Source organism: Lissotriton vulgaris, chromosome 4_1, assembly GCF_964263255.1.
Source record: "Lissotriton vulgaris chromosome 4_1, aLisVul1.2, whole genome shotgun sequence".
NCBI lineage: Eukaryota > Metazoa > Chordata > Amphibia > Caudata > Salamandridae > Lissotriton > Lissotriton vulgaris.
In genome coordinates, this window is record NC_141691.1 from 1,218,210,236 (window position 1) to 1,218,226,619 (window position 16,384).

Genomic DNA, 16,384 nt, shown 5'->3' on the forward strand with positions numbered 1-16,384 from the left:
GACAGGGCCACTGGATTGTTGTGGGCGATCACACTCAAGGATAAGTCTGGGAAGGAACGCGTGATGGAGCAAGTAGAAGTTTGCTTCAATGATACCTCTGTTACTGTCTTTTGGTATGGTCTATCATGGCCATGTTTGGGAATCTTAACAACACTGCAGTTGCATGGTGTGACTCCACTGCTGCATGAGTGCTCTAAAGTACCCAGCAAGAACGGGTGAGTTGTATGTAATGTGAAAATACTTTTCCCAAGCTGATATTCCATTTTAACACTAAGCAAAAAGTTACATATGTTATTACGTACAGCATATTACCTGTTTACTTGATATTCCAAATGAGTATTTGGGAACGTATATAATGTGTTCCTAATAATTGCAATGAAATACGCTTTGGAAAGTGATTTCAGGTTGATCCCAACATTATTAGTAACTAGGAATGTGTTGGCTTCAAAGGCAGGTCCAGAAGTGCCTTGTGAAGTGTAATATTTCTGTTGCTGTACTAGCATGTTTACTTCTTCAAAATAGCTAATTTCATGTTGATGTTATACTGGGATGCCACCTGTGGCTCAGGTGTATGCTCTTGCACCCAGTTTGAAAACCTAAACCACCTTTGCTTGTAGTATTAAGATCCTAGTCTGACACTGAAAAATACTTAGTCTCACTGCAAATTGTTTGCTGGCTAGATACCTAGCGAAATGGCCATTCTTGTGCTGGCCACATTTCATAACTATTGCAAGACTCTTAGTCTGTAGTTCATAATGGTATTGGTGCTTCCAAACTGTCAATGCACATTGGCCTACACACTACTGATTCACAAGCTCACCATATGGACGAAGAGGTAGTTATCAGTCTCCATGGATGGTTGTGATTCAGTCAATATTATGCATATGTGCTCAGCTGATACATCTACCTTTCGATAGAGGCAAATCAGACTATACACTTGAATGTTTCAAGCAGAGCAAAACTACTACAAGTTCCAAGGCACTATCTTCTGTAGCAAAGAAATTCCACTAACATTAAGAAATTTCAGGTTTACAAACACATGGCTCTGAGGCAAAGGCAGCAATAATAGCCCATGCCGCATCAGCCTCAATTTTATTTTTTGCCTTTTTTTCTGGCAGAATATGATGGAAGCAGACTAAATCGGTCTTCACCCTATTATCCTTGATGCCTAAGACACCAACACCTCTCTTAATCCTCCAATTTTGAGGCCGTTCGCATCTCAGAGGAGCAGTGGTAGATTACCTCAGGAAGTGGGAACCCAAAACCTTGGACTAGTGGCTTATTCAGATTATCCATCAGGTTTACTTTTTCCTGAGCAGGCCTCCGGAATATCTCTTTTCGGACCAAAACGTTCTCTGTATGGTTATGGACGTGGACCCCTGCCCTGAGTGTCCACCAGAACTGTTGTCTGGATCCTGAATGCTGATTTTTTTTTGTCACAGACAAAACATAAGATGATGTGAGTGCGCCTTGACATAGGCCTGTCTCACAGATTGTGGGCTTGTTGGACTGGGAGGGGCACCCAAAATGCTACCCTCATAGTGGTGGAAGGCTACTGGCTTCGCCAGGAGTTAAGCAGCATGTGCACAGTGTTGGAAGCATACAGTGTAGTGATCAGTAGGAGTGAACAGGCCCTATATAACCTGTGTCATTGAAATGAAGCCTACAGGCTTATGCACCTTTTAAAGTTCTGTAGCTTTGTGCTTAACTTCGCATTGGCCTACATCAGTTATATGTAGAGTGCTGCACAGCGAAGGAGTAGTGACTGCGCTGCATGTATATATGTGTGCATGCTTGGGAAGGGTACAGTACAGGGATGGAGCAGTGCTATTTAGAGCATGTATGATATGCGTGTTTTGGGTGTATGTATACCAGAGAGGAATATATTATATTTAGGCTTTCTGGTTTTAGGTTTAAACCTATAATAAGGGATTAAACCCCACCGAAAGGAAAATAGCCGTCACCAGTGTAAACATATAAACACTGAAAAAACTCCTCCACAACCACAAACTAAAGGGACCAATACAATGTCATTTTGTTATACAAGGCAGCAGCAAGAAAGACTGGGCTACATTCTGCTTGAGTTTTATTGTTTAGGGATGTCACAAAATTATTGTTTCTTCCTTCTGCTTTTTTCAGTTTTGTGATGTTTGGTCTAAAGATGCAGTGTTTAGAAGCATGTTTTAGGGCTCATTTAGTTATATTATAAACTGTAGAGAATCAGGAAATATCAAAATCATATTTGATATTTTGGCTACATTTGATTTCTCTGATCAGTAAAATGGCTGGTTTTATAAGAATCTTTCCCAATATGTACTATCACATTTACCCACGGACAGAGAATGGGTAAAATCCTTTGATACATCTGCCCCCTTTTATAGCGAGTCAGTATTTGATTGTAAATGAATTGCCAAACATAGCAGGCTTTAAACATTCAATACAAGGTGTACTAAGAGGTATATGTGAAAAGAGAGTTGTCACCAAGCATCTGAGATAGTGTTGAAAACATGACACCTGATATTTGGTAAACCTGGAATGCAGCGTCACTTGGAATGCTGCTGCAAAAAGTTCCTACCAAGTTCAATAAAGATTGACGTGCTATTGTTTGTATTTGCAGTAATTCAGCTACTTATATGAAAAAGTTGTATGATGACCTGTCAAAATCGATACCTGAGCTAAAGTGCTTCCCTGTAAAAGATCCTTGTCACTTGCTAGATGGTATTCTGAAAACATCTTTACAACCTTCAGAGTTAATGAAGAATGCTATTGACTTTGTAGTCCATTCTGGTGCACTGTTTTGTAGTGCCCAGGAACTAAAATGCAAATATTTCTCATTTTGTGCTGTTTATGGCATCAAAGAGAGTCATCCTAACTGTGTCATTTAGCCGGTGGTTCTCAGTCCTAGAGGCTGTGATTGCTATATTATCCATGTGCCAACTATTTACAGAACTTTTGCTTCTCCAGGATTGGGGTGTCTTTCATAGATTCACATGCTTGAATATTCCCTGTCATCTAAGTGGGAGTCCCACGGTACATTACATAGCCATGTAGCCATAACACAAGCAAATATACATAGAGAAAGCAAAACCATAGAGTTTTCTATAGATAGACAACATCACTTCTATGATATATCATAGTCATTATGTTTTGGTCCAAATTCCGGCCTATCAGGCGTCAGCACCCTCTTAGAATGTTCTCCTCAGAGGCTCAGGCCCTCAGATTTTCTACCGCACGTCGTGTGAAGGGAGTCTCCCTGAGCTCTGCTCAGTTTTCTTCTCATTACTTGTCAGAAATCCAATTTTAGGATGTCTACAATCAAGAAGTCCCTCTTCAGACCTCGTGGAACCTGTGAAAAACAGAGACTTCATTCTGAAGATCCTCATAAAAAGTGCATATATTGCCTATATCCTGAACATCAAGTTAAGGATTGCAAGATATGTAGAACCTTCTCTCAGAAGACCCTGAAAGACAGAGAAGGCCGCCTCCTTCTGTGGCTACAGAAGTTGAAGACTTCAGAACACCCTCTCTCAGATGTGGAGAGTGTGTCTTCCGTCAAGACTTCTTCATCTTTGATGAGAACAAGTGAACATCAAAAGGTATCTCCTAAACCTAAAGTGGTGAAGAAACATCACATGGATCAACCTTCAACTTCAAGAGGGGTGAGTTCTCCCCTTCAGAGTCTTTCTGCACCGGTTACGCCCTCGAGATCTGACTCTCAGGCGTCAAAGACTCCATCTACGCATTTTTTACCTCAAAAACTGCTCATTTCGTCGACGAGCTCATCGTCGCTTCCCCCGACGACGAGAGCTGCCGTCGACGCGTCTACGTCCACATCTTCAACATCTTTATCTATGATCCTGTCATCGGCATCTTCACATTCGATGTTTGTGTCTGTTAAGGAGAGGCCTATCTCGTCTATGGTACCTTTGACTTCGTCGAAGGTGTCAAGCAGGCAGAAGAAGAAAAGGATTTCGTCAACGCTTTCTTCGTCTTCGACAGTGGCCTGGTCGACGGTGGCCTGGTCGACGGTGGCCTGGTCGACGGTGGCTTTGTTGACGGTGGCTTTGTCGGCGGTGGCTTTGTCGGCGGTGGCTTTGTCGGCGGTGGCTTTGTCGGCGGTGGCCTCCTCGACGGTGGCCTCATCGGCGGTGGCCTCATCGGCGGTGGCCTCATCGACGGTGGCCTCATCGGCGGTGGCCTCATCGACGGTGGCCTCATCGATAGTGGCTTCGACGACTTTAACAACTGTTTCCAAGGCTTTACTACCATTTGAAATCTTCAAGTTCTCTACTTCAGTGGCGGCACTCTTCTTTGGATACACTAATGCCAATTCAAACTCCTTCTCAACCTCCAGCTGAGGTATTTTTTTCAGATGATGAAGATTCTGAAGATGATGATAGATTCCGGGCTGCTCGCAGTCCTTCTGAACTGCTTATAAAATGTCATGACTCGGATGAGGATGGAGACCTAGAGGAAGAAGAAGATTATTCTACTTGTGGCACGCAACCTCTCATGGCACAGATGCCTTTAACACTCATTTCAAATCTACAATTCATGCTGGATGATTACTACCACCGTTTTCCGAGTTCAGTGCTGGCCTCTTCAGCACCTCAAACACCTATTCAGACTTCTAAAGACCAATTTGTCACACTTTCTGCGTCGACAACAAAGACTCAACATCAAGATCCTCCTCAGGTCATGGAAGATGATGATGACGATGACTGATGCTGATGATAATAGAGAGTAGGGTGAGCTGGATGACAGGTCCATTCTTTCCGAATGGGAAAACTACCAAATTCAAACACCATCTCCTACTCCAGCTCCTCTGGATTCTCCACCAGTAGACATAGGTAGTTTTCATTTACTCATGGAAAGAGCAGCAAAAAGATTCCAACTTCCTATGACGACAACAAAAGAAGATTGTTTCTTATATGATTTTAAAGAACGGCCTCAAAAACAAGTGCGTTCTATTCCCATCATAGATTTTCATTTGGCAAGAAGGGCTTAAAATCATGCAAAACCCCAATTCAATCCCAGCTATTCTGGCAAAGCTGGATAAAAAATGCAAGACACCTGCAAATACACCTGCTTGTTTAATTTCTCAAACAAAGCCTGATTCCATTATTACTCAGGCAGCACAACGTCAGACTAGAAATCCTTCATCTCAGTTATCTTCACCACCTCACCAAGAAGGTAGACTCCTTGATGCTATAGGCAAAAAAAATTCTACAATGGCCGCAACTACAGTTTGTGCAGTAAAATTCAATGGCCATTCTTGCTCGTTACGAACAGCAAATGTGTTCGGACATTTCCTCTCTATTACAATTGATACCAGAATCTTTTGAAGCAGAGGCATTGAAAATTCTTCAAGAAGGAGATATTCCTTCTGAAATGATAGATTGTTCTATAGACGTGTCTTCCACTGGTTTCCGCCTTTTGGCTGGTGCTGCAGTTCTCAGGAGACCGGGCTGGCTAAAGGCCACGTCTTTTCATCAAGAGGTGCAGACGAAAATATTAGACATGCCCTACGATGGCGAATCTTTGTTTGGCCAACATATAGATGATGCCCTTCAAACAAAGAAAGACACCGACACGGTCCGTGCTCTCAGAACTCTCCAATTTAAAAGAAAAACTTTTCGAGGTGCAAGAGGCCGTGGATCTTCAGCCTCCTTTCGAGGTAATTCCAGTCAGTATAAACAAAGTCAACAACGTTACTCCTCCCAGGGTCAGCAATCGTACAGGCAACAGCACTCTTCGTCCTATAGACAGTACAGAGGTAAATCCTCTTACAGAGGGAAAGACTCTTCCAAAAAACAATGACTTTCATCACACACCATCTCTAACTCTATCCGATTGTTCACAGGTTGGAGGTCGATACTCCCACTTTTACTCAAACTGATCACTGATTACTACAGATCAATGGGTTCTGGATATTGTGCGCAGGGGGCATGCATTAGAGTTTCTAAAGATTCCTCCCAATTCTCCATCAAAAGGTCCACCTCCTGCCCACCTGAAAACTTTTAAACCAACTCACAATTCTACTAAGAAAAGCTGTGATCGAAGTGGTACCAAAACTTCAAAAAGGCAGAGGTTTTTATTCGAGGTTCTTCCTCATACCAAAAAAGTCAGGAGAATGGCGCCCTATCCTGGATCTACGTGCCCTAAACAAATACATCAAAAAGCAAACATTTTGCATGTTGTCCCTTCAGGAGGTATTCCCTTTGCTTTCTCAAGGAGAGTATATGACAACTTTGGATCTCCAAGATGCTTATTTTCATCTTCCAATTCTACGAAGACACAGAAGATTTCTCAGATTCAGAGTAGCCGGGAAGGACTTCCAATTCAAGGTTCTCCCTTTCGGCCATCGCTCCGCCCCGTGTTTTCACCAAGGTCCTCACACCAGTGGCAGCTTACCTTCGCCTGCAAGGAATGCAAATCTTCCCGTACCTAGACGACAACCTGCTGGAAGCACAGTCTTTCGAACAGGCTTCCAAACACATTCAAATCTGCAGGTCCCTCTTTCAGTCCCTGGGCCTTACATTCAACATGGAAAAATCTCATTTTCTCCCTGCTCAAAGCAGACTGTTCTTGGGAGCCATTCTAGACACCAAGCTAGCAAAAGCTTTTGTGTCGCACGAAAGACGTCTGCGTCTTCGCAACTTAGTAGCCTCCCTCCTAATAAAAGAGTCTGCTTCTGTCCGACAGTTGAAATCTTTCCTAGGGATGTGAAAAGGTCATCCATTCACCAAACGGACAATTGCATGCTGGATATCGACTGCTTGTGCTTTTTGCCATCAGCAAGCAGGAAAACCACTTACAGCAAATGTTCGAGCGCATTCTACCAGAAAGGATTTCCTCTTCTACAGCACTGTTTGCTGGTGTGCCTCTTCATCACATCTGCAGAGCAGCAACATGATCCAGTAGGCACACCTTTACGAGACATTACTGTCTGTATGCTGCGGGCAATGCTGACTCAGCCGTGGGACAGGCAGTTCTACGAAATCTTTTTAAATAAGGTGAGCCTCTGTTGCTTCCCTCCTCCTGTATCCAAGGTACTTGTTTTTTCTTTGATATATCCTTCATTCTTTTTGGTTGCGGTTGTTACTCCCGCTACTTTCTGGTGCCCAAGAAGGACAGAAGCTTTTGTTCTATCCTAGGCCGAGCCCTCTAAATTTCTTTCTCAAGAAGGGGAGGTTCGAAATGCTCATGCTCGCTCAAGTCCTGTATGCCCTGGACCTGTGAGACTGGATGGTAGCGTTGGAGTTGCAGGACACATACTTCCCCATCCTACCTGCAGTTCATGGTGGGCCACAAGCACTTTCAGTTCGCCATGCTTCCTTTTGGGCTTACCACAACCCCAGTGGGAAAGGGGGGGAGGGGGGCGGGTGTGTCACCAATGTGATGGTGGTAGTTGTAGCTCATCTGTGGGGATTTGAAGTGCCAGCATTCCCTCATTTCGATGACTGGCTGTTAAAGTCTGGCTCGCGCCACACATTCGTCTCCCACTACCAGGCTACAGTGGGCATCCTGCACTCACTGAAGTTCACTAGCAACATGCCGAAGTCCAGTGGCGGTTGGTATGGATCGGTGCGGGCAGGGAGGCGGATGGGTGGTAGGGGGATGGGGACAAGGGGCAAATAAAATTAAATGTACCTCCTCCCCACGTCCTCCCTTGTTGCGTCCTCCTCATCACGTTTATCCTCTGTCTGCTACACAGAACCGGAAGCAGCAAGTTGTGGCTCCCCTGAGCCAATCACAACTCTGCAATGCAGCATTGTTATTGGCTGCTGGGCTTCATGGCCTCCTGCATCCTGCTTGCGACACATGCCCGCTGGCATATGTGGACTCTGCGGTGAGACTAGAAGTGCTAGTGGACGCAGCATCAGGGGAATCTCTCTGAAATGGTCCTGATCTCTGAAGGAACTGCAAAAGATCAGCAGTAGTGGCTTATGAATCGCGATTTGGTCAGAAACAGTCCCTTCTTCCTTCCTCAACCAGATCTGGTAGTGACAACAGAAGTGTTACTTCTGTGATGGGGTGGCCTTCTGTGGAATCCGATCTCCACATCAACCTACTGGAGCTCCGTGCAATCCAGCTGGCATAAAGAGCCTTTCTGTACTCTATCAAGGGAAGGTTAGTGCAGGTGTTCACAGACAACACCACTGCCATTTAGCACTGCAGCAAACAGGGCGAAGTGGAGTTGTGGACCCTTTGCCAAGAGGCCCGGTGTCTCTGGACATGGCTGGAACATCAGGGCTTTGCCTGGTGGTTCAACACCTGTCGTGCTCTCTGAACACCAGGGTAGACAAACTCACCCAAAGAGACCTAGCAAATCTCCACCTGTAGGTTGTGCCACGTCTTTTTCAGTAGTGGGGAGAGCCTTGGTTGGATCTGTTCGCCACCACTGAGAATGCACAATGTCAGCATCTCTGCGCGCTGGAGTTTCCAAGATGGCTCTTGCTCAGAGATGCTTTTCGTCTCAAGTAGAGCTCAGGCCTCCTGTATGTCTGTCCACCCTTACCACTCCTCCCCAGAGTTCTCAAGAAGATCAAGAATGACCAGGCGCCCAATTAATTCTTGTGGCTCCGTATTGGGCTTGGAGAGTTTGGTATCCCGATCTGTTGAGCATGGCCATCGGTTCGCCGATCAGGCTTCCTCTCCGGAAGGATCTTCTGTCGCAGCAGTAGGTGGGGGGGGGGTTTCTCCACCTAAACCTGTCAACTCTCCGCCTTCATGCATGGAGATCGAGCATCGACTGTTAACAGATTTTGACCTTCCACCCAAAGTCTGCACTGTTATCTTGGCAACCAAATGACCCTCCACAAAGACAGTAAACTCATCCTGTTGGGGCAAGTTTGTGACGTGTTGTGCAGAGAATCAGATTGACTCTCTTTCCGCTCCTCTCTCTCAAGTCCTCTTTATCCTTTCTCTTGCCCACCAGGGCTCTACTCTAGGCATTCTTAGGGGCTATCTTTCTACTATCTCAGCCTTTTTTCGGTTGCCTGATTAGCCATTCCCTTCAAATCCCCTTCTGTACGTAGGTAACTAAAAGGTTTGCAACACATTTTGCTACCTTCCCCCTTCATCATGCCTCAGTGGGACCTTAATCTGGTCTTAACTTTGCACTCCTTTTGAGCCAATGCACAATTGTCTTGTAGGTTCCTTGCCATCAAGACTGACTTGCTGGTGGCAATAAAATCTGCCCGAAGGGTCAATAAACTTCAGTCTTTGTCATCAAAGCCTTGCTACCTGAACATCTACCCAGACAAGCTGGTCCTTCGCATTAGAGCCTCCTTTCTGCGGAAAGTTGTCACTCCCTTTCATGTAGGCCAGCCCATCACCCTGCCCATTCCTCCAAGGAAAAGAAGTGACTTCACCGTCTGGACCCAGAATGAGTGCTGTTCTACCATAAAAGAGTTGTGGGAGGACAACCAACTCTTCTTGGGGTATGTCAGAGCAAAGAAGGGAAACAATGTGCAGAAGCGGACCATCTCCCGATGGATCATGCTCTGCATTAGGATGCTGCACATAGGCCTAGAAGCAGCCCCTGAGGGCTTGTGTGCTCATTCCACCAGAGGCAAGGCTTCGACCTCTGCGTTGGCACGCAGAGTCCTGGTCCTGGCAGGCAGCAACGTGGGCCTCTCTGCACACGATCAGAAAACCTTACTGCCTGGGCAGTCCGGTCCATCTGTCCAGGCACTTTGCCTGTTTGATCTTGCAGGACTTTTTGATGTGAAATTGTTTTGCAGTACTACCCCGACCGGTATTTCTTGGATATCTATTATTAGGTAAGGAATCTGCCACTAGAAGTCTGTATCGGGTGAACAAATAACATACCTTCTGTCATGTCTTCTGGTAGAGACTTTATCTAGCTTCAGATTACCTACCTACTCCCCACCCTCCCCACTCTGCCAATGGATTTCTAGGGACAGGGCTTTCCCTTTTGAGGGTCCTACTTTTACGAAGCATTGGTCAGTATTCATTGTTGCTCCTTGGTCCTGCCGTTGAAAGTCACCTAAAGAAACTGAGGTCAGCGTGCTTCGGTGCACCTCGCATGTCACTTCTGGCGTAGAGGACGCCATGCAGAGCAGAACAATGCCACCTACTGGCACGTAGGGTTACTGCTCATGAAAAATGTCCGATCCCGTCTAACTCCAGTGGATAAATCTAAGGTAAGGAATCTGTGGCTAGATAGTGTCTACCAAATAAGGCGTTCCCAAAGGTAAGTAACTTGTTCAATAATGTTTTCCCTATACATATGTACTCCCCCATCTGGTCCATTTCTTTCCTCCTGAACAGAGTTGGGTTGGTTGGAACCTACTTTTCTTGTGCTCGTTGAGTTTATGGGTGAGTCCTAGCTCTGTGACTTCATGATTACTTTTGTTTTCCCCACACTACTACTATCACATAAGCTGTAGGAAATCATACTTTAATTCTATAAATTTAAACTGTGCCCTTCATGATATCACTTGTTTATAGCAGGGGGCCAACATAACCACTTCCTCTGTTGTATGAGTGTGGTATGAGGACCAATCTTCATGTATGTTCACATCCTTGGTGCATTACTACAAGCACAAAATCTCTCTGGAACTGCCTGGCTTGCATGCAGAGCAGTGATGCACCAATCTTACAGGAGACATTGGATTTTATCATTTGGAACAAGAGTCAGGAGGTGAATGATGGACTCTGCCACAGGGTGCAAAATCAGGGCAACTCCCAGTTGGTGAAATATTGAAGTCTCCTACCCAGAGATCATCCCCTTACAATTTGGAGGTTGCCTCCACTTTCCCCCAAGTCAGTGGTTCTTTGTGTGGATTAAGCATGCAAAGCTGACCCCTGAATCATGAGTCTGCCACACTGTAAAATTAAAATGTTTTGTAGCTTGATGGGCCGGCATCTGCTGCTGTGCCAACCACCATTTCCCTATCCTTTGCCCCTGCCTGCCCCCCTTATCTCCCTCTTACCTCCCTTCTTTGTGATCTTAACTGAATAGTAAATATTCCAGGAACAGTAAGACTTGTTGATCTTTTACAACCAAGTACAGTATATTCTGTATCGGAAAGGCTATCACTTGTTAAAAGACACTTGTTGATTAGTTTACTTATTTTCATACATCCACTTTATTAAATCAAAGCGTTCCAGAAGATCTTTATTAATTTCCCTTACTCTTTGTGTGTTTTGAAGGCCACGTAGACGATCTCTTATTTCTGAGTATGATCTGACAAATCTTAAAGATTGCAGCATACTGCTAGGGTGCGACAGTCTCGTCAAAGTGTCTCGCCTGAATCCTGGACTTCTGCTTGGATTATGGAGGGTAGGAAATGTTCTTTATCTTATTTGATTTCTTAAATTTTGATTTGATTGGTAAAAAAATCCTCAAATGTGTATTGTATTTCTCACAATAATTTCTTTTTTCACCAAGCTATTTAAGCATGTACCACTCTTTCAATTAGTAGTTCCAACTAGTTTTGCTGTGCTTTGTTTACTATGCATGTTCAAATAAGTTGTCAACACACATTTTTGTTTTGTAATAAATGAGGACCAAAGTAGAGAGAGACTTTGAAGCTGCCTATTTCTTATGTGTCAACTTGCTGTGGGTCACCATAGGAGTCCTCATCTTGTCGGGTTCAATTCTTCTAACTTTATCTGCATTAATAAGGTAAAAACCCTATCCACTCCTTCCTCTTCAGTCTTTCACCTAAACCCCAAACACACACTGCCCCCTCACTGAGCCACCATCATGTTTTTTGCCCAGTTCCCATCTTTCAGTAAATGGGCCCTGATATAATCTGAAAATGTTCTCCACAGGATATTCATTAAAGGCACATTAACCAAAAGAACGTGCAAGATCCCAGGTTAATAATGTTTAAAATTTTTGCGTCTTTGCGGAAGGAAAAAGAATCAAGAAAAGAGGGGTCATGAGTGGCCACAAGTGGCCGGTCAGGGGTCAATATGATTGTGATTACTGGCGTGGAAACAAAAATCTTCATACCTATTAAGGATAATTACTGTCCTGGGCGGGAGCCTCTTGTGTGAACAACAAAGTCGGCTGTCAGAAGCCTATGATTTGTGTGGTCACTAGGGTGAATAAAACATCTTCGTGAGAAAATGAACCAGACTCTTACTTTTCAAAATTAGAAATTGGAGAAAAGGGTTGTGGTTTCACATACCTGACTCCATTATTTCCAGAACGCCGGGTGGGTACCGATCACTGTCTGTGTCTCCCGGCCAGCGATCTCCAGTCGTTTCCTCTATGCTCAGACGCAGCCTTTTTATTACAACACAAGCATGCGTGTCCCAAAGTGTCACATGACCGAATCGACTTGAAGCATCAATGTCAAAGGACATTATTGTTTCCCGTTGGGGGATACACTGTGGAATAGATGGTAAAAAAGGTTTGTTTATGGCGATTTTGGTTCAATTAAAAGATCGAAGAAAAGAACTTCTCAGTTGCATTCACAATCTACAGAGGACTTATGTGTCGGTCTGAAATAAAAAACATTTTTGGTGTCTTCTGAATCCTGCTGAGTTGCGTTGGAGTTGGAAAAAGGGGGCGTGTCCTTACATCCTGTGCTTGTTAAAACAAAGTCGACAGTTGTGGTGCAGCATGGGACATGTAGGCCAACAAGTTTTTATTTAAGCTGTCCAAAGTTGTGTGTGAAATTTTAAGATTGAAAATGTATTCTCTTGATACAAAGTTAAAAATTTTTTTTTGTATATTGGTATTAATTACAGCCATACATACATGATTGGACAAAATGTCCAAGATAATCAACATAATAACTGAGCAGACATTATTTTTCATTGCACATTAAACATATCTGAAAGAAACAGGTTAGTATTAGATTCCTTACCTTAGAATATCCCCAGGCGTCAGACTGGATCCGCTCGAGGTCCCGGTCCGCGAGGAGGTCGAAGGACCGGTCGCGGGGTCGGAGCCACCATAGCCCCGGGAGTCATCCTCGGTCTTCGGGCTTGAAGTCCTCAGGTAAGCACAACTCAAAGAGACTTCATCGCTCTTCCGACTCCCCCCGACGCTCGCGTGATGCGGCCGGGAGTTCAGGCGACACTGCCCACGCGGCTTTGAGGGAGCCACGGGCGTCGCGGCCTGCTTCATACCCGTCGGTCCCTGGGCGGAAGGCGACGCATGAGGTTGAGGCCTTCCTCATGGCCATGAAGTTGCTCATTCCTCCGTCGGGCTCCACGGCGCCTTCGGGCCCAGCGGCCCCGACTGGGGGTCCCAGCGGGTTGGACGCTTCGGCCCGATGCTGCCGGGTGCTACGGTCCCGATGCCGCCGGTGACTTCGGTCCCGGCGCCGCAGGCCCCCATACGATCTGGGTCCGGATCTGGGTTGTCGCCGGTCGACCTTACGACCTCATCGGTGCCAGCCCCCACGGTGTCACCCCGTCCCCGAGCCCACCCTCGATTCGGGTCCGGCGCCGGAACGGCACCGCTCAGCGCCGTTCTCGACGCCGATGGGAGATTTCTACTTCTACGACCCGGCCCCATCGTTTGATCCTGAGTCTCAGGTGATGGGTTGCGAGGCAGATTGGGAGGGGTCTGAGGACCCTCTGGCACAGGAGTGCCAGTCTTATCAGGACTGGGCAGGTGAGCTAGGGGACGCCAGTGGTCGGGACACCTCGCCGGACACTGGCTTAGTCTCCCCTCTTAGCGTGGCTACGGAGGAGGGGGCTGCTTACAGTGTGGTGCTGACACGGGCGGCCAAGGCCCTGGGCCTTGAGCTCCCTGTCGCGGCCGTGGTGACTAACGTCCTCACTGAGGTCCCTAAACCGCAGGCAAGTTCGGCCGAGCCTCTGCTGCCGTTTAATGAGGCCTTGTCTGACGTTCTTCTGGGCACTTGGTCCAAACCCGCAACAAGGTCAGCCTATAGATGGGAATGTGGCCAGACGCCACCGCCCGGCTCCGGGCCACCCTTGCTTCCTGTCCACCCACCCCACCCCCGAGAGCCTGTTCATCCAGGGATCTGACTCCCAGACCGCATTCCCGACGGCTTCCCCCGATCGGGAATCCAAGAGGTACGAGCAATACGGGAAAAAGGTATTCTCATCCCTGAGTTTAGGGCTGCGGTCAGTCTACACCGCGTGCCTCTTGGGCCGTTACACCCACTCTCTGTGGGACATGGTCACGGACGTGCTACCACAATGTCCGGTGGAGGCCCAGACTAAACCCACCCAAGCCCTTGCAAAGGGTCGAGATGCAGCACGGTACTCCATCTGGTGTGAGCTGTATACCACGGACTCACTAGGTAGAGCGATGGTAACGACGGTGGCGATTCGTCGCCACGCCTGGTTGAGATCCGCCAACTTTTCGGCTGATGTCCAAAACACCCTTATGGACATGCCGTTTGATGGCCGTCGCCACTTCGGCGACAAAGCCGACCATGCACTTGAGCTCTTTAAGGACTCCAGGGCTACGTCCAAGTCCTTGGGCCTCTCGCCCTGCGCCAGCAAACGGCTGCTTTTCGCTCCTTTCGTGGCCAAGGAAGGGGCACCCCCACACGTCCTGCCAGCCACGGACCGCAGACTATGGTCTAGCGCGGTGGTGGACGTGGAAACCGCCGTGGCGGTTGTCGGGGACAACGGCGAGGCCAGTCCACACCTGCCCCTGCAGCATGCGCCTCAAAACCCTCCTAGTCCGAGCTTTCAGGCCCCTGTGACGCCAGTGGGGGGCAGGGTTCACCATCACCACCTCCACTGGCGCACTGTCACATCGGACAGGTGGGTGCTGCAAATCGTCCGAAGAAGGATACTCCCTCCCCTTCGAGGCGACCCCTCCAGCCATGTCACCACAGTACAACCGTGTGTCTGGGATCACTTGACACTTCGACGAGAGGAAGTTACGGCCCTTTTGGCCAAGGGGGCCATCAAGCGCGTTCCTTGGCCAGAAATAGGGTGTGGTTATTACTCACACTACTTTCTGCTACCCAAGAAGGGCAAAGGGGGCCTACGCCCTATCTTGGACCTGCGGAACGTCAACGGCTTCCTGAGGCAGGAGAAGTTCAAGATGCTGACACTTACTCAGGTCCTAGCTGCCCTAGACCCAGGAGACTGGATGGTATTGTTGAACTTGCAGGACGCTTATTTTCCTATCCCCGTCCTACTGGCCCACCGGCATTACCTGCGGTTCACGGTAGGCCACGAGCACTTTCAATTTACTGTGCTCCCCTTCGGCCTTACCAGCGCCCCACGAGTGTTCATGAAAGTGATGGCGGTGGTCGCAGCTCATCTGCACAGGTTAGGGGTTTCAGTCTTCCCATACCTCGACGACTGTTGTTGAAGGCGGGCTCGCCCCAGACAGTCGTCAGCCACCTCCAGACTACGGCCGACCTCCTGCACCTGCTGGGGTTCTCCATCAATGTGCCGAAGTCGCACCTGTGTCCCTCTCAGAAGCTTCTCTTCATCAGAGCGGTTCTGGACTCGGCGCAGTTTCAGGTTTATCCTCCCGAGCATCGGGTTCGGGATATTCAGGCTCTGATTCCGATCTTTCAGCCGTTATCCCACGTCTCGGTCAGGTTGATGCTGCAGCTTCTGGGGCTGATGGCCTCCGGCATCCTTCTGGTGCATCACACCAGGTGGAGGATGCGGGCTCTGCAGTGGGACCTGAAGTTTCAGTGGGCCCAGCATCAGGGTAACTTGCCGGACCATGTCTTGTTCTCGGAGGGCACTGCAAGACAGTTGCAGTGGTGGCTCAGGGACCGCGATTGGGTCAGTGGCAGATCCCTCTCCCTACCCCAACCGGAGCACGTAGTTGTGACGGATGTGTCCCTCCAGGGCTGGGGAGGAAACATGGGAGAGGCGGAGATCAGAGGCCTCTGGTCTCCGGCGGAGTCCCGGCTCCACATCAACCTTCTGGAGCTGCGGGCGATCCGGCATGCACTGAAGGCATTCCTTCCCTCTGTCTGGGGGAGTGTAGTGCAGGTGTTCACGGACAACACCACCGCCATGTGGTACTGCAACAAACAGGGCGTGGTGTGGTCCTGGTCCCTATGCCAGGAGGCTCTGCGCCTCTGGCAGTGGCTGGAACATCAGGGCGTGACCCTGGTGGTTAAACACCTGGCAGGTTCCCTGAACGCCAGGGCAGACAAACTCAGCCGTTGGTGCATGATGGATCACGAATGGCGTCTGAACTCGGACATGGCGCAAGGCCTCTTTCAGCAGTGGGGAGAGCCTTGTTTAGATCTATTTGCCACAGAAGAGAACGCGCAATGTCATCAGTTCTGCGCGTTGGAATTTCCAAGGCAGCACTCACTCGGAGTGGAGCTGCGGTCTGTTGTACACCTTTCCGCCTATACCACTTCTGCCCAGAGTGCTGAAGAAGATCAGACGCGACCAGGCCCAAGTTATCCTTGTGGCTCCGGACTGG

The 16,384-nt window shown here is 47.8% G+C and overlaps 1 protein-coding gene across 3 annotated transcripts in view; it reads left to right on the plus strand.

The window, feature by feature from the left end:
- FBXO15 (F-box protein 15) overlaps positions 1 to 16,384 on the plus strand; it is a 242,384-nt gene that overhangs the window by 84,413 nt on the left and 141,587 nt on the right. For all 3 annotated transcript variants that reach the window (XM_086965436.1, XM_086965435.1, XM_086965437.1), the window contains 2 exons: positions 6 to 215; positions 11,185 to 11,314. In XM_086965436.1, the coding sequence (XP_086821562.1) occupies positions 6 to 215; positions 11,185 to 11,314 (340 nt within the window). The remainder of the gene's footprint in view (positions 1 to 5; positions 216 to 11,184; positions 11,315 to 16,384) is intronic.